Consider the following 22,098-nt stretch of genomic DNA (forward strand, 5'->3'; position numbering starts at 1 on the left):
AACCTAACCACGTGCCAATGGTTCGCAGTTATTTCCAATTTCTAGATCCTGATACTAACACGACACCAAATTTTAACTATGTATCCCAACCTAACTGACCTAACCTAACCACGTGCCAATGGTTCATGGGGTTAGCGCCAATGGTTCGTGGGGCTAGCACCAATGGTTCACAATTATTTCCAATTTCTAGATCCTGATACTAACACGACACCAAATTTTAACTATGTATCCCAACCTAACTGACCTAACCTAACCATGCACCATTGGTTCGTGGGGCTAGCACCAATAGTTCGTAGGGCTAGCGCCAATGGTTTGTGGGGCTAGCGCCAATGGTTCGCAATTATTTCCAATTTCTAGATCCTGATACAAACACGACACCAAATTTTAACTATGTATCCCAACCTAACTGACCTAACCTAACCATGCACCAATGGTTCGTGGGGCTAGCGCCAATGGTTCGCAATTATTTCCAATTCCTAGATCCTGATAATAACACACCAAATTTTAACCGAAACATATATTCTCTTTCTTACCTTTCCATTATACATATTTTCATCAAAACTCCAAATCTCCAAAAGTTCTGCACTTAAATGTACTCCATTTTACTCGCTTGTATAAAAAATTCATGCACTCTACTTTCCAGTGGAAAATTTCTCTTGAACAGGTACTCCGATAAATAGCCTGTGAAATGGTTCAAAAATTGGAATGCTATGCCGAACATCACACCACACTCTCTCTATGTTCTGAGAGTGAACTGAAACTTCGTCCACCATCGTTCGTCGCAAATTTTCCTCATGAACACGTCCACTTGCAGCGGTGTCAATAAACTCTACACTGTGGTTAACTCTAAGCTGTCTGTAACCTGCTCCCTGTAAGTTGATATATGCTTTCCAGCAGTCTGACACTATAGTTGTTCCAGGAAGAGCAAATGTACGAATTACTTACAGGAGAGTTTCTTCGTTCCGGTTTTCCACAGGAACCATGAAAAGTCGTTCAGGATTTCCCCTCTCAATCCCTCTCAAACACCCACTGTCCGATAACTGGACGTGCCCTTCTATTTACACATCTCTTGGTCTTCCCAAACTTTGCTTCATCCACTTCTACAATTACTCCCTCACCTTCTATTGGTCCAGAATTTGCAATTACCCATTTCTCACACACTTGTCTACAATGATTTGACCAGTCAACAATTGTCCGTGAACTAATGTCAATCTGAAATTTTATAAAATCTTGTCTTGGGTATGGCACAGTCAGCCACAAATTACAAAAGTATATGATTTTCTCCTCAGAAAGCTTAGTTTGTCCTATGAACATACCCAATCTGGCTGATTGTTGAAATCTACACGGAACTCTTTTAAACCGTAACTTGCCACGTCCCTGCACTCTCTTTGAACACGCATATACCCACATCCCATTCCTTCTAACGAGTAGCTTACATTCACTGCCACATTTTGGACATTCCTTTCCTTTCTTCACGACCCCGTGTTCAATTAGAAACTCCACTGGATCCTCCACACCCGGTACAAGCTTTATCACGCATCCAGGACACGTCATTCTTCTAACTCATTTCACCGTTCTAACTTTCGTCGCAAACGCAGACAGTTCAAAACACTGGATACCCAATGAACATAAACAAAACACAATCATGACGCATCATGATAGTCACGATGTTGTACGAAGGTGATGGTGTACGAATGTGATGGTGTAGGAAGGTGTACGCGCCAAATGCTAGTCTCCGTCGGAGAATTAATTTTCAACAAACAACATGAATTTCAGCTATGAAACATTCCCACATCACACAAAACACCTTCCCGATGTTCGACAATGATACAGGAACTTATTACGGTAAGTAGTTTCTTCTGTAAAAATAAATAAATGTGTCCGAAGGATAGTAAACAAGTACCGAGTGTTGGACAAATGGTGACGATTCATGTTTTCACATTCAATTATTCTTGAACTAAAGTTTTTGATCACTCGCCGAAGCATTGCACGAGGAATAGCATTGATTTCATCTGTAATTCTTTGCTTCAATTCTGTTCGATCTTGATGACCTTGGACGTCCCTGCGGTTTACTCCTCATAGTGCTTCCAGTGTTTTCAAACTTTCTCTCAATATTTAATTAAATTTGCGTTTGGGACGTCTCTCATTCCTGCCAGGTTATAATGATGCCGGTACAAATAACGCACAACAACATAAGAATCATTAATTTTATAAAATGCACGAACACAAAAAGCACGTTGCTGCCCCGTAATGCGCTGCATGGCAACTAAATATTAACAATGTTGCCAAGCGTTTGCGATCTATCTCATTTCTCCGTAATGTGCAAATTGCCCCAGAGGGCATTCAAAAACGAAAATATTTCTGAGACACCCTTTACATATGTATGGATATATATATCGGGATGGCATTTGAATTAATGTAGGAAAAGTTGACCTGATTATGTGATGATTTTTCTAATAATTGAAGATCAAAAATTGAACCTGCACTAACATGCTTTGGGCTTGGCTTGGGATGCACACGTGAGATTTCAGCATTGTATGGGACCGGTAGCCTTCCACCATCGTAAGGAAATTGGGGAGCTATGGATGAGTAGCATAACCCGGTCGTGCTGACCACACATCATTCCGAAAATGGTTGGATGATCACCCACCTCTGCTGAGGCACGTGGGAGTGAGAACAGGAGCCAGTATGTAGGCCCTGACCCTCATGGGCTGTTGAGCTAAGGGTTGCCTTTTTTAGGCTAAACATGATGAGCATGAATTATGATTAGATGAAAACTGATGGAACAGGCACTTGCAAAGAAATACCCATACCCATACCAGCACTTGACCTGAAACCGTCGATGGTAAGATTTTGAGTGAAACATTACAGAACAGACTGCAGTAAATCCTATATACATCGTACTTTTGTGTGATTTGTTAAACTATGTTCAATGAAGCATTTTGAAGTTCATTTCTTGAAAAAAGATAATATTTAGCATTGTCAGCTTTGTAAAAATTAAGAGCTACTTTCATAAAAAGTAATGCATGGAATGCAGTAGCAGAAAAGATAAATGGTGAGTGGAGGGGATGTGTACGTCATTCGATATCCTCAGTATGGATATTTCCACCTTTTGCCCATTTATTTACATTTTTAAAACCTTATTTAGGCCACATTAAAAGAACAAAACAGCGTGCAGGGGACAGACCATTCAATGGCAGAACTCTATACACTTTCATAAGGACTTCATCAAAAGGTCAAACACCTCTTTCCCCATTTTTAGCCATTCTGATCATCAAAACCCATACTATTTATCCATCACTTGGCACCTTGTAGGCCTATTTATCATGAGCATACATACAACTGCTTTTAATGAACAAATATAAACATGACAGAACTCTTGGATAGAAATGGCAAAATTGCAAGTGAAGCAAGGAAGATATTAGTTAACCCTATTTGTAAAGCAAGAGAGATTTGGGAAAAGTTAGTTTTCTTCACTTGGACGAGAAAAATTAAAATGTATAAACTCTGAAAATTTATATAGATAATCTTGAATTTCGTTGGCATGTAATTTTTCTTCAGTAGGTGGACAAGATTGTCTGACTGGCAACTGATAGCCAGCCAGACATAGAAGGTTGTGACAGAGCAGCTGCTACCTGATTTTTAAGTCGTGACTAACTTCCTAATCCTTTACATTCCATCTTTTAGCATGTTTTAATCCAATCTTGCCTATGTATGCTTTATCTAAACTTTGATATATTGACTTGAATTCCAATGAAATATTTATATGTTAACACTCTAAATACAGTGAAGCCTTAACTTTTTTCTCATGGGATTAATAGAACAACTTAATATGTGCGAAAATGTAAAAACCGGGGAAAGTTTAAAACTAGAGTTGCGCTGGTATCAATGCCGATGTATCAGTTCCAGCTAATACCAGTGCTATCAGTATCAGAAAGTATCGAGTATTTTTTTTTTTTCACCGGTACCGGTTGATACTTTTGTCGGATTTTTATTGTCGTGCATCACTTTCGTGGAGGCTAATTATCCTGCAAGTTTTGCTATGATTGATTTATTTATTTTACTTTTTTTTTTGGCCACGTTTGGCTATTTGCGAAGATGGGAATGGGTGATGAATTTGATGAAGGGGCACTCACAAAGAACACCCATGCCCTGGCCAGGATTTGAACCCAGGACCCCTGGCATCATAGCATGCTGTGCTAACCACTCTGCCATGGATGTTAGTTCCTGAAAGTTACGCAAAATTTGAAGTTTCCATTGTTTTTGTGAGAAGAACATGTTGAAAAAAATATATTTTGTGAGCACATAACAGGTGTTTTTGTATTCTTGTGTAATTTTTGCATGTTAAAGATCAATTGGTAAATGGATGGTTATAATTGGAGTAGAATTCTCATCCACTAATATTAGTCAATATTTTGACCAACTTTTGTTAACAATTTTCAAGTATCTATATCTGCTTTGGTGGTAATCAGTAAGAATACAGTATTGGTTCAAAGTGGTATTGTATCAGCCCTATTTAAGACATTTTGCTACGTTGGGACCATGAAGTTTGAATGTATAATGGGAGATGTAAAATTCAGAAGTGTAATACCTGGGTTCCACTGTATGCTGAACTATTTATAATTGTAAATTGTCATCGGTCATAGAATCTGTGAGAGCATCACTTTCTCTTCAAAGTGTCATTAGTTGACCCTTCATAATCATTAGAGGCATGCATATTTCGTTTTTGATGAAAACGTGAAATGTGAAATAACATATTGTAATGTTAATTTTTCATGTTTCCGAAAGGTGTGAGGTGCATTTTCAAACCCTGTTTTGTCACAAAATAATGCGAAATGAACTGCAAAATGCGAAATAGATTCTTAAACACGAAATTTAGAGTTTATTTACTGACGTGCCACTTTCTGAAGTCTGATTTATCCTGAGAGTTATGCAATTCATGGGATTCTGCCGTAAATATTTGAAACAAAAAATGGACTCCTTTATACAGGAATAAACTTAATATTCTGGTAATGACATAAATGTGCTATTAGAAGGGATATGTTTATTTTGTGTAGTAAGTGCAGTTTTTAAATCAAATTTGGGATTTTATTCACATTTTTAAAACTAAAATGTCATTTTATATAACAGCAAAATTTTATTTTATTTTCCACTTTTGAGCCCAAAATTGACTCGGTTTTTGTACCGAAATGTTGCTGTTCTATTAACCAAAAATATGTGCCTCTAATAATCATGATTCTATAATAGTACAAAGTTTCTTCCAACTGTACACACGCACACACATATTTAGCAATTACTACTTCTTTTCAGCCCATCACATCAAGTGTTGCGTATATTCTTGGGGAAGTTGTTCCTGATAAGCTTGATGCTGCTGAACCATTGGTCCGTGTATTTATGCATGAAGGTACAATAATACCCATGATACGGACCCTGGCGAAATGGGAAATCTCCAAAGTGACGTAAGTGTTTGCTTTTTTATTGGTAATGTTTGCATGATATTTGCCTACACAAAAAATATGATTGATGCTTACACCCCTACATCAGATAGGAAGTTATATTTTTCATGAACCGTTCGCATATTTAGTAAGATGTATGAGAAACTTTTCATATATGTACAATGTAATATGTTAATACAGATAGACCAAAGTGAACAATAAAATGTAATGTACAGCAATTGTACATTCCTACAACCATGCATAGTTGGGTTGAAAATAGGCTGATACTTCTTGGGAAAAATTAAAAGCAATGTATAAGGAGGACAGTGTTGCCATCTTATAAAAAAAATGACTAAAATCGCTTCTAGCCTCAGCCCTATGGATGCAGGATGGACAAGATTTGCAGGGAAGAAGCGTGACAAACACCACTCTTTGAGGACAGGTAATTCCCGTTCTCTAATTTTGAGGATAGATAACAGACAGGAAGTTTTAAAAATTGGACATTTTGGGCTTGATCCCAAATTGTTACATTTTGTGAACAAAAGAATGTTGTCCTTTTGTTTTCATTATTACATGTAAAAGTAAATATCATCATCATCAAACTTTGCTGTTTCCTGCCTCTGGCTTGGTGGGCATAGAAGTCAAGCCTCTCCATTTTTTCATGGTCTTTCACCACTCCTCTCTTTCTACGGTGTTCCAATCTTGTCCTCTTCTAACACTTTTCACTATCTGCTCTTTCCACTGACATCTTGGTCTCCCCCCTTGGCCTTATTCCCACTCCTTGTTGGCCTTATTCCCACTCCTTGTGCATTGTAAGCTCCTACTGGTAGTGTTTCTGCATCCATCCTCTACATGTGTCCGAACCATCTCATCTCTGCCTAATTTATCCTGTTCTGAAGCTTCACCACCTCCACTGTCTGTCGGATCTCCTCATTCCTTATTCTATCCCTTCTAGTCTTCCCCAATATACTCCTTAAGAATTTCATCTCCACTGCCTGCAGCTTTGTTTTGTCTCTCTCTCTGTCATTGTCCGAGTCTTTGTACTCACATAGTACAGGAAAACCTCGTTAATACGATATTGGTTAATACGAAGTACCCTTTAATCCGAAGTTCTTCCCATTCCCCAGCCGATAAGATAGGATTTATAATGTATTTCAGTACGGATAAATCGAAATATGGATAATTTTTAATACGAAGTTGTTTACAAGACCCTTCCGCAAAACTGGTTTCGCTTAATTTGAAGTAGACACCTGCGTAAGTCGACAAGAGAAGATCGAAAGTGGAGAGAGCTTGGACGTTATTTTAACTTGACCTTGACATGTTTCCTTGTCCTAAGAGCTGCTGACAACTCGAGGGAAGCAGCCCGAAATGCCCGCTGGACATTGACATTCTTTGTCAATGTGCATGGCAGGTCAAGCTCTTTCCCAGCTGAATGCGCCACCTTGGAAATATTCACCAGTGTTAGATGAGAAATGCGAGATAAGATCGCACGAATGTTCCAAAATACAAGATGCGTGGCGCCTGGAAGTCTCACCCATCTGTCTAGCTCTGAGCTCGAGATACAGCAATTTCCCGTGAGCGAGCAACTTTTGGCCTGGTAGCCGACAACTTCCGGTAACCACTTTCATTAAAAGTGTGTTCTTTGTGCCCTGTAGAACTTCATAAAAAAAGGAAAACTGTTACAGATAATCAAAGCCGCATAGACCAACTAAAGATCGTCAACCCGCTTAATGCATTGTCATCTAGGTTTCCCGCAAAAGTTGACGTCGATCTTACTTATGTTGCAACTCCAGTTTCCCGCTTCATACATTTCCCAACTGTGCTGGTCATAAAATTTGCCTCTGAGTGACTTCTCCCCTTTTTCTATCAGCAAACATGGGGGGGGGGGAGTCCGTTTTGGCATCTAAAAAAAAGCAAACAGTTCTGAATACCTTCTTCAAAACTAACAAAAACTGCATGATTAGTAAACGAAAAGTGACCCCCTTCCTTCTCCTACAACAGTTCATTATCCACCACTGGTGTACATGCAGAACCATTAGCGTGCTGCTGTTAATAAAACAAAAAAAAATAAACTTGCAATGCTCAATGTAGGAATACGAGAGAAAACGTTTTGGCGGAATGAGTGTTTGACCTCCAGAATACTCCTGAAACCTACAATAAATTGTCGATTAATCTGAAAATACGCAAGTTTCGTAAAGCTTGTTTTTAGTTCATTTTATGCTGATGAGCTAAGCGGGACTAAATATAGAGTTTAAGTGGGTTCCAAACGAGAGTGATTATCGAGTGTGGCACTGTTTAATGTGTCCTAGGATACACATTCGGTGCAAAAAGATCGCAAGTTGTGTGTTTACTTTTTCAGAGTGGATTACAATGCAAGTTGAGGAAGAGTTTGAACTGATCCCTGCAAAGGGGGAAGGGGGGCGAATATGAAGTTAACTGACGCAAAGAATACGTGACTTTTTTTACAATGTGTTTTAGACAGCCGAACCAGAACCACATTTACAGCACCGATTTTTTTGTTCTGTTTTGTGCCAGGGAAAGGTTGTGTTCTCTCCCAAGTAAAGAGAGTCTTCTCTTACCAGTTAATCCTGTAACGGACAATGTTCTAGTGAACGCAGATAAAATCCAATATTCATTCTGTCTGATTATCTCCCATCTTTTGCTCGAGCCAGTGTGACTACTGTCAAGATTTCCGAGTTTCACTTCTTGCAATAAATGAGATTGTTTTCCTTTCCGAAGGTCTCCTTGCAAACGGGTTTCTTATGAACTAAAATTGTAAGAATTTCGTGGAAGAGCAACTACTTTGCACAATTAAAAGAAAATACTGTTTTTTAAAAGACTTTTTGCCACAACATGCATCCCGTGCATAACCGATTGTATAACTAGGCAGGATAAATGGTGTTACCGTCTCTTCGGAATCTTTGTGTCCACGTAAGCTCCGTGTTCTCATTTTGTGTAACATTTTTTACACTTTCTTTAAAGCATACAATATTATTATATATTACATATAAAGCTTATTTTCTGAGCTACCACCAAGTATAAAACATCCTTTGTGGGGGTAATTTATACTCTACTTTATTTACACCTGAAAACAGGCACCATCTTGAAAAGTTTAGATAACTCGAAGTCGTTTAATACAAAGTTGACATTTTTTGGTCCCTTGAACTTCGTATTAATGAGGTTTTCCTGTATGTGTTATATTACCTTCATGCTATTCATAGGTACATCCCTGTTCCATAATAATCTTCAAAAGCTTTGATATATATTTATAAAAGTAAATATATCAGCAAAAAACAGAGCTTGAAGAGTAAGTAGCTCATGTATAAGATTATCCCATACTAACATATTACAATGGTGCATTTTATTCACTATTAATTCAAATAAAAATATATAAATAACTTACGTGAGTGAGTAGGAATGTTTCAGAATGACGTTTCAGAAGTCTGTACTACTTCGTTTATCAGGTAATATAATAAAAAACTTTAGGTGCCAAACATGGTACTGCATTGTCAAATGCTAAGTTGAGAATTCAGGTTGAAGATAGAAAAGGTAAAAAAAACTTACGGTGACAGCATAAAAACTCCGATGGAAGTCTTCACTGGTTAAAAATTCCCTATGTTAAAAACAAAAACCACAACTAAAACAAATAAAAATCATGATTTTTTTTTTATTAGTGATTTTTACCTTTTCTATCTTCAACCTGAATCCTCAACTTACCATTTGACAATGCAGTACCATGTTTGGCACCTAAAGTTTTTTATTTTATTACCTGATGAACGAAGTAGTACAGACTTCCGAAACATCATTCTGAAACATTCCTACTCACTCACGTAAGTTATATATATATATTTTTATTTGTATCCCATACTATGGTGAGGGAAATAATCTATCTTTTCAATTTGCATTTGTTGATAATAGTAACAATGGATATATTGTTTTGTTTCCAGTATGTTGTATGTAAAAATACAATTGCATTATGATCTGTAGTTTTCAAGAGATGGCATTTTAATTGACTGCCACGTGGAGGTGGTTTTGATTGAAACCAGCCATTCAGAGTGCCATAATGTGTGTGTTTTCATTCAAAACCTGACTGTCCGGTTTTAACTTCCAGTGGCCATCTGGGACAACTGCCATCCCAGCCAAGATTTTTCAGTTCAGTTTAAATTTCATTATTAGGAGATGATTTTTTTGAAAATTTCACTATCACCAAGAGTTCTATAATTTAATTTTTTTTCTACAACAGTTAGCTCTCCTGCAAATCCTTTTGTGTAACAGTGCACGCTTGAAAATTCTCCTGTCCCAAGAGGTTATCAGCATCAGAAGCTGTTGTCAGCTAAATTTAAAAGAACTTCGTATCATACTAAATTTATGAAACCGTTTTCTCTATTTCAGAGATGCCAACACGATATTTCGAGGGAACAGTCTAGTGTCAAAAATGCTGGATGAATTCATGAAATTAGCTGGGCTACATTATCTCCACAGTACGCTGAAACCAGTGCTGGATGAAGTTTTCCAGGAAAAGAAACCATGCGAAATTGATCCCACAAGAATTAAGGACATCACAACAATAGAATCAAACCAATCAAATCTCATAGTAAGACATTTTTAACTTTTGTTTGTTTTTCCTTGTTCACTTATCAGTGGTGTATGCTGACTGCAAGATCTGGGTTATCTCTCAATACTGTAGTGTTTCAATTGAAGAAGAAGAAAGTGTCGAAGGGAATCTTCCTCATTCATGTTTATTAAATTTCTGAAGTGATGTGTAAGTGCTGGGTCATTCCACGTCAATTCATCCAGGCCATGTCACCCACCATCCCCAATTTTGATGAAATTTTGTATACTTTTAGAATTTTTAATTCTGATTACAAAAATGACGTTTTTTTTAGATTGGTCAAGGGGTTCAGAAGTTACGCGCTTTTTAAAATCTTCGTGTACGCCACTTGCGGCTCCACTTTGAATGACACGCATTAGGTTATAAGATAGTATCTTCCCTCAGGTTTGCAGTAGAAACTTCAAGTGTCTTTTCTCTTGTTCAAAATAGTGTAAACTTTCATTTTAATAAGGTTTCAGATGATTGTATTAATAACCATGTATTTTTATGTATAGTTTCATGTATTTTTTTAGAAGAAAAAATGACTAACTTCAAGAGCAAATTTCGTGCAATGACCCCCCCTTCAATTTCCCCCCAATTTTATATGTAGGTAGCTCAAAGTGTGTACTAATGCCTGATGGAAAAATTGGGATGGGCGGTTCAGAGACAGGGTGATAAAAAATCATTTGCATCAAATGACATTAAAAGTTAATCTTATTAAAAATGCTTATGTATTTAGCACAAAGCCTGAAGTACAATATGTTTTAAGGTATAATATTCACAATTTCTGCTCACTATGTGTGAAGGTAAGCATAGGCGTAACCTGGCGGGGAAAGGGAAACATTTGATCCCCTCCAAAATTTATAGATTAATTAAAATTTGCCAGTTAAATATATAGCTATTGTGAACCTTCTGGCACTTGAGGAACAACCAAATAAAGAGTAATAATTGTGATTTTTCAAATGTATTTAGCAAATAATCTTGGACACAATTTTTATGGGATGGAAAACTTTGTGATTCTTTCAACCCAATAGTTCCCAAGTTACGCCCATGAATATAGTACTAATAATACTTACACTATTGTACACTATGCATTGCCAAAGTTTCATGTAGGATTGTGCCCTTCACATCTTAGAAGAATATTTTGACAATTTCGAATACTTTAAAGTATTTGACTTATCACTAAGTACATACAGTGTGTCCTTCCATTTGTGTTGTTAATGTCCACTGGACACAGAATATTTTGTGGCCAGTAGTAGGAAGTTGATGGACCAAGTGGATGCAAGAATTTAATTGCTGCATTTCCTTTTTTCCCATGGACTCTTGAAGCAATCTTACAAAGAAGTTTTAGTCACACAACACACACAAGCTACTACATAAATGTTTAGAGTAGGAATTCAGAAAGAAACTTCTTCACAACAGTCAAACCACACAGTTACACAAAACGTATTTCATCAGCTCTTATTAGTTTTGCATTGACTGTTAAACAACTAGTGTTTCGAAGTAACTGGTTGCAAGTAACAGTTACTTTTTATTTAGAAATTGCTGGCCTGGCAAGGAAGCTATGCTTTGTTGCATGCTGACTTTAGAACATCCACGCTTTACTTCAATTCATTTTTAATTACATGTGAAAACTTCAGTGTTTTTGGTGGTATGCTGCGTTCGTTTGGAATGTGGTTCTCAAGCTAGGAATATGCCATTGTCAAAAAAGTGGACCTTGTTGATCTTGGAATGGAGGAGAAAGATATAGGTGCAAGTGGAATCAATGACACCATATTCAATATACCGTGGTTAGCATACTAATGATTTCTTAATTAAAATCGTTCAAGCAAATCTGACTCTGTGTTCCATCATTTATTTGCAGTAGTAATGTAAATATATGAAGGCATATTATGTACTAGAAACATAAATAAAACACTCAAGTCTTCATGATCATTGATTTTGTGTAATTTTTACACAAATCAATGATCATTAACTGTAAGTTACTTTCACAGTAATTGTAAAGTAACTCATAATTACTTTCAAAGTACCAGTAACTGTAAATGAGTTAGTTTTTAAATGAGTAACTGTAACTCAGTTACTTGTAAAAAGTAACTTACCGAACCTGTAGCCTAAGTTCAAAATAGTGCATACTTAATTTTCCTGGTTCTGTTGTTTAGTTAAGAAATGTATGCCTTGAATACTATTTCTAATTGGTACATCATTGCCGCACTTGTTTTAACTGTTCCAACCAGCCCGTCAGAAGAGTTTCTGTGGTATATGGCAAAATTTCCATGAAAACTTCAATCAGCACAAATGTGTATTATTAATTCTAACTTCATATTACGTATCCCCGTGAAGAGTAGCCAAAAAAAGAACTTCCATATTGAGATAAAATGCACAAAAAGAATGTTCTCGAAGATAATTTGCTAAACTTGGGAATGCTAATAATGATGATTATATTTCTTAAAAAGTTGAAGACAGTTGAAACTGACTTACAGTGGAACCTCGATTTTATGTTATTCAGGCGACAAAGCTGAAAAAACTTAGAATGCGAGAAAATGTAAAACGGAGGAAAATATCTTAGCAATTTGCTATGTTGGGACCACCAAGATTGAATATAGAATGCAGGACAATGTAAAATCAAGGCACTTGAAATCGGGGTTACGCTGCAATTACTATTTGTAAATTTAATTTAATTTATGAATATTGGAGGGGGCAAATGCTTCCCTTTGACCCCGCCAGGTTACGCCTATGCTTACCTTCACACATAGTGAGCAGAAATTGTGAATATTATACCTTAAAACATATTGTACTTCAGGCTTTGTGCTAAATACATAAGCATTTTTAATAAGATTAACTTTTAATGTCATTTGATGCAAATGATTTTTTATCACCCTGTCTCTGAACCGCCCATCCCAATTTTTCCATCAGGCATTAGTACACACTTTGAGCTACCTACATTTAAAATTGGGGGGAAATTGAAGGGGGGTCATTGCACGAAATTTGCTCTTGAAGTTAGTCATTTTTTCTTCTAAAAAAATACATGAAACTATACATAAAAATACATGGTTATTAATACAATCATCTGAAACCTTATTAAAATGAAAGTTTACACTATTTTGAACAAAAGAAAAGACACTTGAAGTTTCTACTGCAAACCTGAGGGAAGATACTATCATTTATAACCTAATGCGTGTCATTCAAAGTGGAGCTGCAAGTGGCGTCCACGAAGATTTTAAAAAGCGCGTAACTTCTGAACCCCTTGGTCAATCTAAAAAAAAAACATCATTTTTGTAATCAGAATTAAAAATTCTATAAGTATACCGAATTTCATCAAAATTGGGGATGGTGGGTGACATTTTCACAAAATTCTGGATGAATTGACATGGAATGACCCTGCTGCCTTCTCTTCATTTTCAATATTTAAATCAGCAATTACAAAATAATAATAACAGAGAAATAATTATAATTACATAATTTTTAGAGAAATCATATTATTTGTCCTACAGATATATTTGCATTACTCAATGAAAACTAAAGAAATGGTGTAAAATACTGCATTTTTGTAAAAAAAATATGCACTTGAAAGAAAGCATATGTAATGTACATCGAAATATATAATGTGAAATTCATGTATCATTCTTAGCATTGTAATTCAGTGAAATTTGTCATTTTTACTTGGTTACCTAGAAAGGAAACAATAGGTAATTACATAAATATCCGGGCCATAGTTATTAACTTTTTCTGTTTTCAATTTTTTTCAAGAGATGCATAGAAAAATGTAGATAAGTTATACTACATAAGGAAAGAACGTTGTTTTCACATGCAAATTGTAGTTCACAAAACTGTTCTATTTTGCATTCATTTTGAATTTTGTTGCGTGTTTCTATTAATATAAGTAATATGATTAAATGCAATTTTTGTGTCAATTGTAGGAGTATGTTGAGAAGGTCTTCCAAGCAATTACGTCATCAGCTTTAAACTGCCCATCACTCATGTGTCAAGCATTCCATGATCTCAAAGAACTAGCAAGCTCACGTTTCCCAGGTTTGTAGCAACATATTACATAATATTTAAGATAGAAATACAGTCGTTCTCATTTTTATTACCATGGTGCCAATGGAACAGAATGTTATAATATTTTCCTAGGCTGCATTTTAAGCTTTTACAGGTTTGTCCCCTGAGAAACGTAAAATTGAGTTCCACTGTATGTTTTAATGAGTCGATGAGGTATATGTTTTTGTAAAAAGAGGCCATTTGACATATTGATGTCTGAACTACCTCAGTGCATTACATTCAATTTAGAGTATATTGTGCAATTAATTTTACTTTCATGATGATAGATACAATTTTGTTCATGAAGCGAACGTTGCCTGGTAACTGAATTTTTACATGTATTTACAGGTATTTATCGATTCTTAATGCCAAAGATCATAATGCTGCCGAAATTCAACGAGAATTGTGTGAAGTATATGGTCTGTGTGCATTTAAAAAATAAGGGCCCTGTATTTATAAAAATTGACTAGCAACAGTGATCGGATCATGCCCACTCAATAACATCAACTAGTCCATTGGCGACCCAGCAATTATATTTTCGCTAGTCAGCTGTTGGTTATTTTATGAGTTAAAATGGATGCCCGATTACACAATCCCACCAGTTGAGAAATACAGTCTATGATTCGATTCTAATGCCAAATGTCATCATAATGCTGCTGAAATGCACCAAGAATTGTGTGAAGTGTATGGTCTGGGTGTAATGAGTGAAGGAGTCGTGCATTCACACCCACCAAAGGCGAAAAGTTAAAGCAGACTCCATCTGCACGAAAATTTCATGGAGCTGGGGAAAACAATCACAACGAACATGGGCTGTGAAACACTATCAAAAAAAGACGTGCCATATAAAACTCAAGACGTGGAATGCTGCACTCAGAAACTGTTCTTATCCATGACAATGCTAGACCACTCACACTGTTGCCCTCACTCGCTAGATGATTCAGAGATTCAGATGGGATCACTCCTCAAATAGTCCTGACCTTGCACTTAGTGACTATCACGTCTTCCTACACCCCAAACAGTGGCTTGAAGGATCTGAAGAAGCTCAGCTTGTTGAAAATGGTAGTTTTGGATTGGATGAACTCCCAAGCGGCAAACTTCTATGCAGGAGGTGTACCAAAAGTGCTTGGAAAATAATGGTGACTATGTTGAAAAGTGAAGTGGATATGTACGTGTTTGTAACCACTAATACAGTGTTGCTACACTTCTTTTATTGTTTGACATAATCAATCAACCCTTTCTTTTGAAATGCATCTCGTAAGCATCTCTAGGAGCATGTTAGTTCTTCACTGTGGCCATGCGATCTAAAGTATCAGGTTTTGTGCGTGGGCTACGGGATGCATGCTGGTTCAGGTCTCCTTGGGGGAAGCGTAACAACTTTTCTCCTGAGATTTCAGCCAATATATGGGACTGGAGGCCACCCACCATCGTGAGAAAATTGAGGAGCTAAGAATGAGTAGCGTCACCTAGTCCCGGAAACCTTCGACAAGTACCGGAGTTTTGTTGTGCTGACCACATGTCATAGTGTAATTGCTTGGATGGTCCGCCAACTTCTGCTGAGGCATGTGGAAGTGAGGCTGGAAGTCATAGGTAGACCCTGGCCCTGAAGGGCTGGTGTGCCGTGAGCTATATATTTGTTTAGAATTGTGTTAGTCAGTATAACTGAACACTTTTGTGTGTTTCCATGGATGAAAAGGAGAAAGGTTTGCTCTGATTAGTGAAAATTTTAAAGTTGAAGTTCAAGTATTTTCAGCTGTCCTCTGTGGCAGAATGGTTAGCGGAGCGCACTACGATGCCAGGAGTCGTGGGTTTGAATCCCAGCTTGAACATGGTTGTTCTTTGTTCAATTTCATCATAGCATCACGCATCCTCATCTTCGTGATTAGACAAAAGTGGCAGAACAGTGAAGTAAAATAAATCCAATCAATGAAGCATTTCTATTTTATGTAAGAAAATGAGTCTGAACACATTTATTAATGGTAAGTTTAATCCTTATTTAGCTTAATAAATGACATAAAGACTGCAATGTGTGGAGAAATCTATAATTTAGAAGTCACTGTTCTCTTTTTTTCTGATATTTTTTTTTTTGCAAGTATTATAACATAATGGAATTAAATGAACACTTTATGTGCAAGTGTGTACCTCATTACCTTAAAATAATTTCAGTACTCTTATTAAGTAGCATTACAGTAAATAGAATACAGTGTGATGTGCTTCTGTTTTTGATAAATTTCAAATTGGTTGAACATAACTTTTGTTATTAATTTTTCTGTGTAATGAAATTAGAATTTTTATTTGAGTTATTGTATTTTTATGTTCATTTCTGTTCCAGACAATAAAGAAGTAAGGTACTCAGCAATATCAGGCTTTATTTTTTTACGATTCTTCGCACCAGCAATACTTGGACCAAAATTGTTTGAATTAACAACTGAACAAATAGTAAGTAGTCTTTCTGTATTTATTTATGTCACTTTTATTTTCCATGGCAAAATTAAGACTACAGGAATCTTCTCTATCATTTAACCATGATTACATCTACAGTTTTTCATTGAAAAGATCAAATACAAAGAATAAAAACATAACTACAAGGAAATTCGACACAAGATAGTACAAAGTAATATCATAAATGGAAAAAAACAAACTAAACACACACAAGAGGACACACATACACAACTTATTTCAGAAGTATTCAGGTCATGTTGAAGTTTAGTGTCATGATAAATTATTGATGGATTTCAGTGTCCTTTTCTGCAGTTCGTATGTATATTAGATTTAATTGATGAGTTATTGCTTGATAGGAAATATTTTACTTGGCTCTTAAGAATAGATATTGAGGAAGCATTCCAAATTTTCAGGGACAGTTTGTTCCACAGACGGGCAGTGGACACCATGAACGATTTTTGTGTAAAAATTTTGAGTTGTGAAGGGGAATGGACAGCTGAGACATCTCTCTCACAATCTGGCTGTGGGAGTCAGAAAGGACAGAATGTGCTTGAGAGATAAGCAGGTTGTTTCAAGGTCATTGTTTTATAGAGTATAGCGAGATTGTGTAGATTTTGTCGATCATTCAGTTTAAGTATATTTAGTTGTTCATAGAAGGGTGATGTCATTGAAACTATTCTCCTTTTGAAATTTGTGTGTTATAAGCTTTCGTTTCTAATTGCAGGACTCCCAAACCAACCGAACGTTAACATTGATCTCAAAAACCATTCAGAGTATAGGCAATTTGGTGAGTTCGCGCTCCTCACAGCAAACGTGCAAGGAAGAATATATGGCGGCTGTTTACAGGGTATTTTATACAGAGCAACACATGCGGGCTGTAAGGCAGGTTAGTTGTATAGTAATTGCATTGTACATTTTTCTTGGAATTATTACTTTTTGAGACTTCTAAATTAGGGTTTTTCTCCACCTTTTCTTTTTTGCTGTAACAAATCTAAACTTTCAGTTCTTTCTTCCCTATTTATTATTACCTTGGTGTTCACTTGCATATTTCTGTGTGAAGCATTGCTTCTGCTTGTTTTACAGGGTACTATTGTACAGTCAACGGCAAAGATAATGGTAGGCAAATTGTCCATGGTTATTTTCATTACTTTTTATTCTACATCTTGTGTTGTCTTAAGGAATGAAATTATGTTGGTGTGAGACAGGTATTGTGCAATACAGACCGAATGAAAATGGTGATGGACAATTCACTTACTGTTTCTTTTGCCGTTGGGTGTACAACACTAATAACCTTTCACAGGAAAATATAAAGACGACAGCTTTTAATAACATTTTTCTTTAATGTCTTCTCAGCAATGTCACGTGTTGAATAGAGCATGCTTTTACCTGTCGCAGTTGGGATAAAAATAAGAAAGAACAATGAAACACCAAGGGAGCTTTCAGACCAAAGTGACAAGCTAATACTTTGAAACAAAACTTCAGAAATAAATGCAATACAGTGGAACCCCGATTTTACGATCCCACATTATACGTTTTCCCACTTAATACATTCATCCAGTCAGGCCCCGGCAAAATACCGTGTTAAATAATAGGACGTTCACCTCGATGTTACGTTCTCTCTAACTCTCATTTCCCAGCTTTATATGTTTTCTGAGCTGTGAGGATGTCTTAAAATTTGGCAGAAACCTGTTCTGTTGACTACGCAATTTCTTCTTCCTCCTCCTCCTCTTCTTTCTCCTCTTCCTCTTCCTCTTCTTCTTCCTCCTCTTCTTCCACCTCCTCCTCTTCTTCCTCCTCTACCTCCTCCTCTTTCTCTTACTCTTCCTCCTCCTCCTCCCCTCATCATCCTTCTCCTTCTTCTCCTCCTCTTCTTATTTCTCTTTTCTTCTTTTTCTTTTTTTCTTTTTTTTCTTTTTTTCTTTTTTTTCTTTTTTTTCTTTTTTCTTTTTTTCTTATTTTTTTCTTTTTTCTTTTCTTTTTCTTTTTTCTTTTTTTCTTTTCTTTCTTTTTTCTTCTTTTTCTTTCTTTTTTCTTCTTTTTCTTTCTTTTTTTCTTCTTTTTCTTCTTTTTCCTCTTTTTCTTCTTCTTTTTCCTCTTTTTCTTCTTCTTTTTCCTCTTTTTCTTCTTCTTTTTCCTCTCTTTCTTCTTTTTCTTCTTTTTCTTCTTTTTCTTCTTTTTCTTCTTTTTCTTCTTTTTCTTCTTTTTCTTTTTTTTCTTTTTTTTCTTTTTTTTCTTTTTTTCTTTTTTTTCTTTTTTTTCTTTTTTTTCTTTTTTTTCTTTTTTTTCTTTTTTTTCTTTTTTTCTTTTTTTCTTTTTTTCTTTTTTTCTTTTTCTTCAGCTCGTTCATTCACCACACGACCTTGAACTTCCAGATGTTAGGCTTTCGTGCGAGAGGAGGGAGCGAAGAGACATGGTCAATGTGGAATATGTGTGTGTGTGTGGGTTGGGGGCAGGGTACAACTTGCATTTGTCGCACCTTCCTTGATGGACAGGATCACCATTTGCTTCTTTGCTCACACAGATTTACAGAATCCTTTGTAGTTGACGGGAACGAAAAAGAAAAGCTGGGAGCAGGCTTGTTTGTGAAATTGTTTTCTTTCTTCTTGTCTGCACTGTTAATAAGAAGGGTTTGCCAACCTCCGCTATCTGATACTGAATAAGAACTGCACTACTTCTTCAATGGGAAGTCGTTTAGTTTCCTAAGGAAATACAATTGAATCTAGTCTATATATCACTGTAAATTATTTTGAATCTGAAGTTTTTTTGCAAATGCTATGTCATTTGGTCATCAGAATGAAGCTGAAGATGTATGTGCTAAAGTGATTATTTTTTCTATGGAAGAAGTCGCAGGGTGTCAGGTCACATGACCTCCCTGGCCAGTTCTGGTTGCCGTTGTGCAAAAAGACTTGGCCTGGAAATTTGTCTTCCAGCAAGGCAATCATCTCATGGGAGGTGTGGCAGGTAGCGTCATCCTCCTGGAACCACAAGTGTTCAATAACCACACCATTCAAATAAGACAACAATACTTAAATATATAAGAAGAGTGCTGCCAAAGCCTCTATCTGCGTCGAAAATGTTGCTTGTATGTCAGTATCATTGAGGTGACAGCATGGGAGAGCTTAAAGTAGTGACCCCCCCCCTTTCCTTCTTTCCTTCTGCAACTTGGCCAGGAATGATCACACTTGTGATAAGACTTTTCTTCAACAACTGCAATAGCGCCGCTCCAGCACATGTTCGACTTCCCTTCCTCTCCCTCCAATTATCGCAGGTCTGTATGGTGTCTGCAGGCAGGGAGCAGCTGGCAGCCGGAGCCAGTGTTTCGTTTTGTCTCCTGGCTCCAGAGCAATGACTCATCCATCGTAAAGGGAAGAAAAACGGCATTGTTTTGAATCTCGCCTTGGGAGGTTGTTTTGTTTTTGAAGATTACGAAACACCAGCACCAGACACAAAGTGACGAGTTAAAAGACAAGCTCTTTTTTTTCTTGTTTTGCCTTCTGATAAACATCTTGAACTCGCAGAACAGAGCAGGATGGAAATGCACAGGATGCTAATAATAATATACTCCCTTGGGAACCATTCACGTGTTGAAAATAAGTCGCGAAATATTAAACGTAAATGGGGAGGAAAAGAAAAAAAACTGAAACAACACTGCTAAATCCAACAATAAATCATCAATTAAAATGGACGTAAATAACAATCAGTGGCATGCCCAAAGGAGGGCTTGATACGGTCATCAAAGGCAGGGAAAGATGCAAAATGAGGGCTGACTATTAAAAAATATATACATACCCTCGCCACACCCTTTCCAAAATCATGGGCATGTCACTCATAACAATTCCTCGTATTGTATTGTGACGTCAAAAGTGCGTAACTTTGACAAAGCTTGTTTATGCAGTTGGGCTGATCGGCACTGGACACACGTGTTTATGCAGTTGGACTGATCGGCACTGGACACACATGCAGCTAAAGTGGGATCTGAATCATTCTACATGTCACCACTGTGAACTGAATCCAGGACACTTTGATTACTGTATATAAAGATGCCTGACATCCAACTATAAATAATCACCCCCTCCATTTACCCGATACTTATAAAACTAGCAACTAATTACCAGTTTACAGAGTAAATGAAGATCCCACACAATCAGAAGCATAAATAGAAACTAATAGTCGGCAGATAGAAGCAGTCATCCACCGTCCCTACCTTCGAAAGTGGGTCACTGATTATTACAGGAGATCTTGGTTTTTCCCCCTTAGAAATTCATAATCATACTTTTTTACCGTTGTTAAATTATTTTTGACACAATATACCCCCTAAAAGTCGATTGTGAAGTCGTTTCTTACTAACACTTGAGATTCACCCCTCCCCTATGCTTTCCTGCTTTTTATGTTTTTTATTTACAGTCCCCTGAAAAACGTAAAATTGGGGTTCCACTGTATATCATACTGGAATGGTGCAAGTCCCTTCAATGTTACTTGAATTTCCTCAATAGTGTCACCTTATGATTTGGCCCACACAGGAGATGTAACATAACCCATGGTGCAATATCCTTGAGGGCCAGAGCCTGCTGCCTACAGACTGTCAACCTCACTCCCACATACCTCAGCAGAGGTGGGTGACCAGTTACAGGCTAACATGTGGTCAGCGCAACAATCTCCCTTTCATTGTAGGTTTTCCATGACCAGATTACACTACTCATGCCTAGCTCCCCAGTTTGGGGTGTGGCCACAGATCCCATACACTGGCTGAAACCTCAAGAGAAAAGTTATTACGCTTTTCCCCAGGAAACTCGAAGCTGCTTGGGTCCTGTAACCAGAGTCCAAAGCCTGACGCCATAGATGTTGTGGCAACTGTACGGGACACAAGATATGTACTATGTAGAAATTTTATTGAAGAATGCAGGCTTGACCAGGACTCAAACCCAGTTCTCTGGCATACCGTGCCACACTGTTTTACCTGGGTGCAATTGTAAATCAGCATCAGTGAAGAATCAGGCAAAGCCAGGGCTAGCTCAGTAGTTCGATTGGTACAGGAATGGCACAGTATGCCAGAGATGCAGGTTTGAGTACTGGTTGAGCCTTCTTCTTTCGCAGTCCTCCCTGATGGCGCAGTGGTAGGGTCGTTGCCTTGTAATCAAGGGGTCCCGGGTTTGATACCCAGTGGAGGCACATAGTGGTTCGGATCCCACTTTAAACTGTAGGTCCAGTCCCGATTAGCCTTAGTGTGCATAAAGTGAACTTAAAACACCAAATCAATTAATCAAAAAAATCTTCTTTCGCTTAAATTTCTACGTGTCACTTCGGTCGAAGGAAGTAACAATTGTCACAAATTATGTAAAATATTCACTTTGAAACAAAATATATTCAACATAAATGTGCTTCCATTTACTTACGTTTTTGTTTAAGCAAACAAGATAAAAATATTTGTGAACTATCCTTTTTTAATTTATAAAAATCATGCATTTGCACAGATGTCCTTAGTCTCCTGATAACCAATGTGTGACCAATAGCAGTGGTACCTTGTAATCAAAGGGTCCCAGGTTCATTATCCAATGGAAACTCATAAATATTTGGATCCCACTTCAAACTGTAGGT

At 37.0% G+C, this 22,098-nt stretch overlaps 1 protein-coding gene across 1 annotated transcript in view; it reads left to right on the forward strand.

The window, feature by feature from the left end:
- Window positions 1-22,098, forward strand: part of RasGAP1 (Ras GTPase activating protein 1) — a 98,306-nt gene that overhangs the window by 39,993 nt on the left and 36,215 nt on the right. The window contains exons 8-12 of the mRNA XM_083129762.1: window positions 5,311-5,459; window positions 9,828-10,029; window positions 13,944-14,055; window positions 16,394-16,500; window positions 17,228-17,389. Of these exons, the coding sequence (XP_082985888.1) occupies window positions 5,311-5,459; window positions 9,828-10,029; window positions 13,944-14,055; window positions 16,394-16,500; window positions 17,228-17,389 (732 nt within the window). The remainder of the gene's footprint in view (window positions 1-5,310; window positions 5,460-9,827; window positions 10,030-13,943; window positions 14,056-16,393; window positions 16,501-17,227; window positions 17,390-22,098) is intronic.

This window comes from Lepisma saccharinum, chromosome 10 (genome assembly GCF_977018435.1).
Source record: "Lepisma saccharinum chromosome 10, izLepSacc3.1, whole genome shotgun sequence".
Lineage (NCBI taxonomy): Eukaryota > Metazoa > Arthropoda > Insecta > Zygentoma > Lepismatidae > Lepisma > Lepisma saccharinum.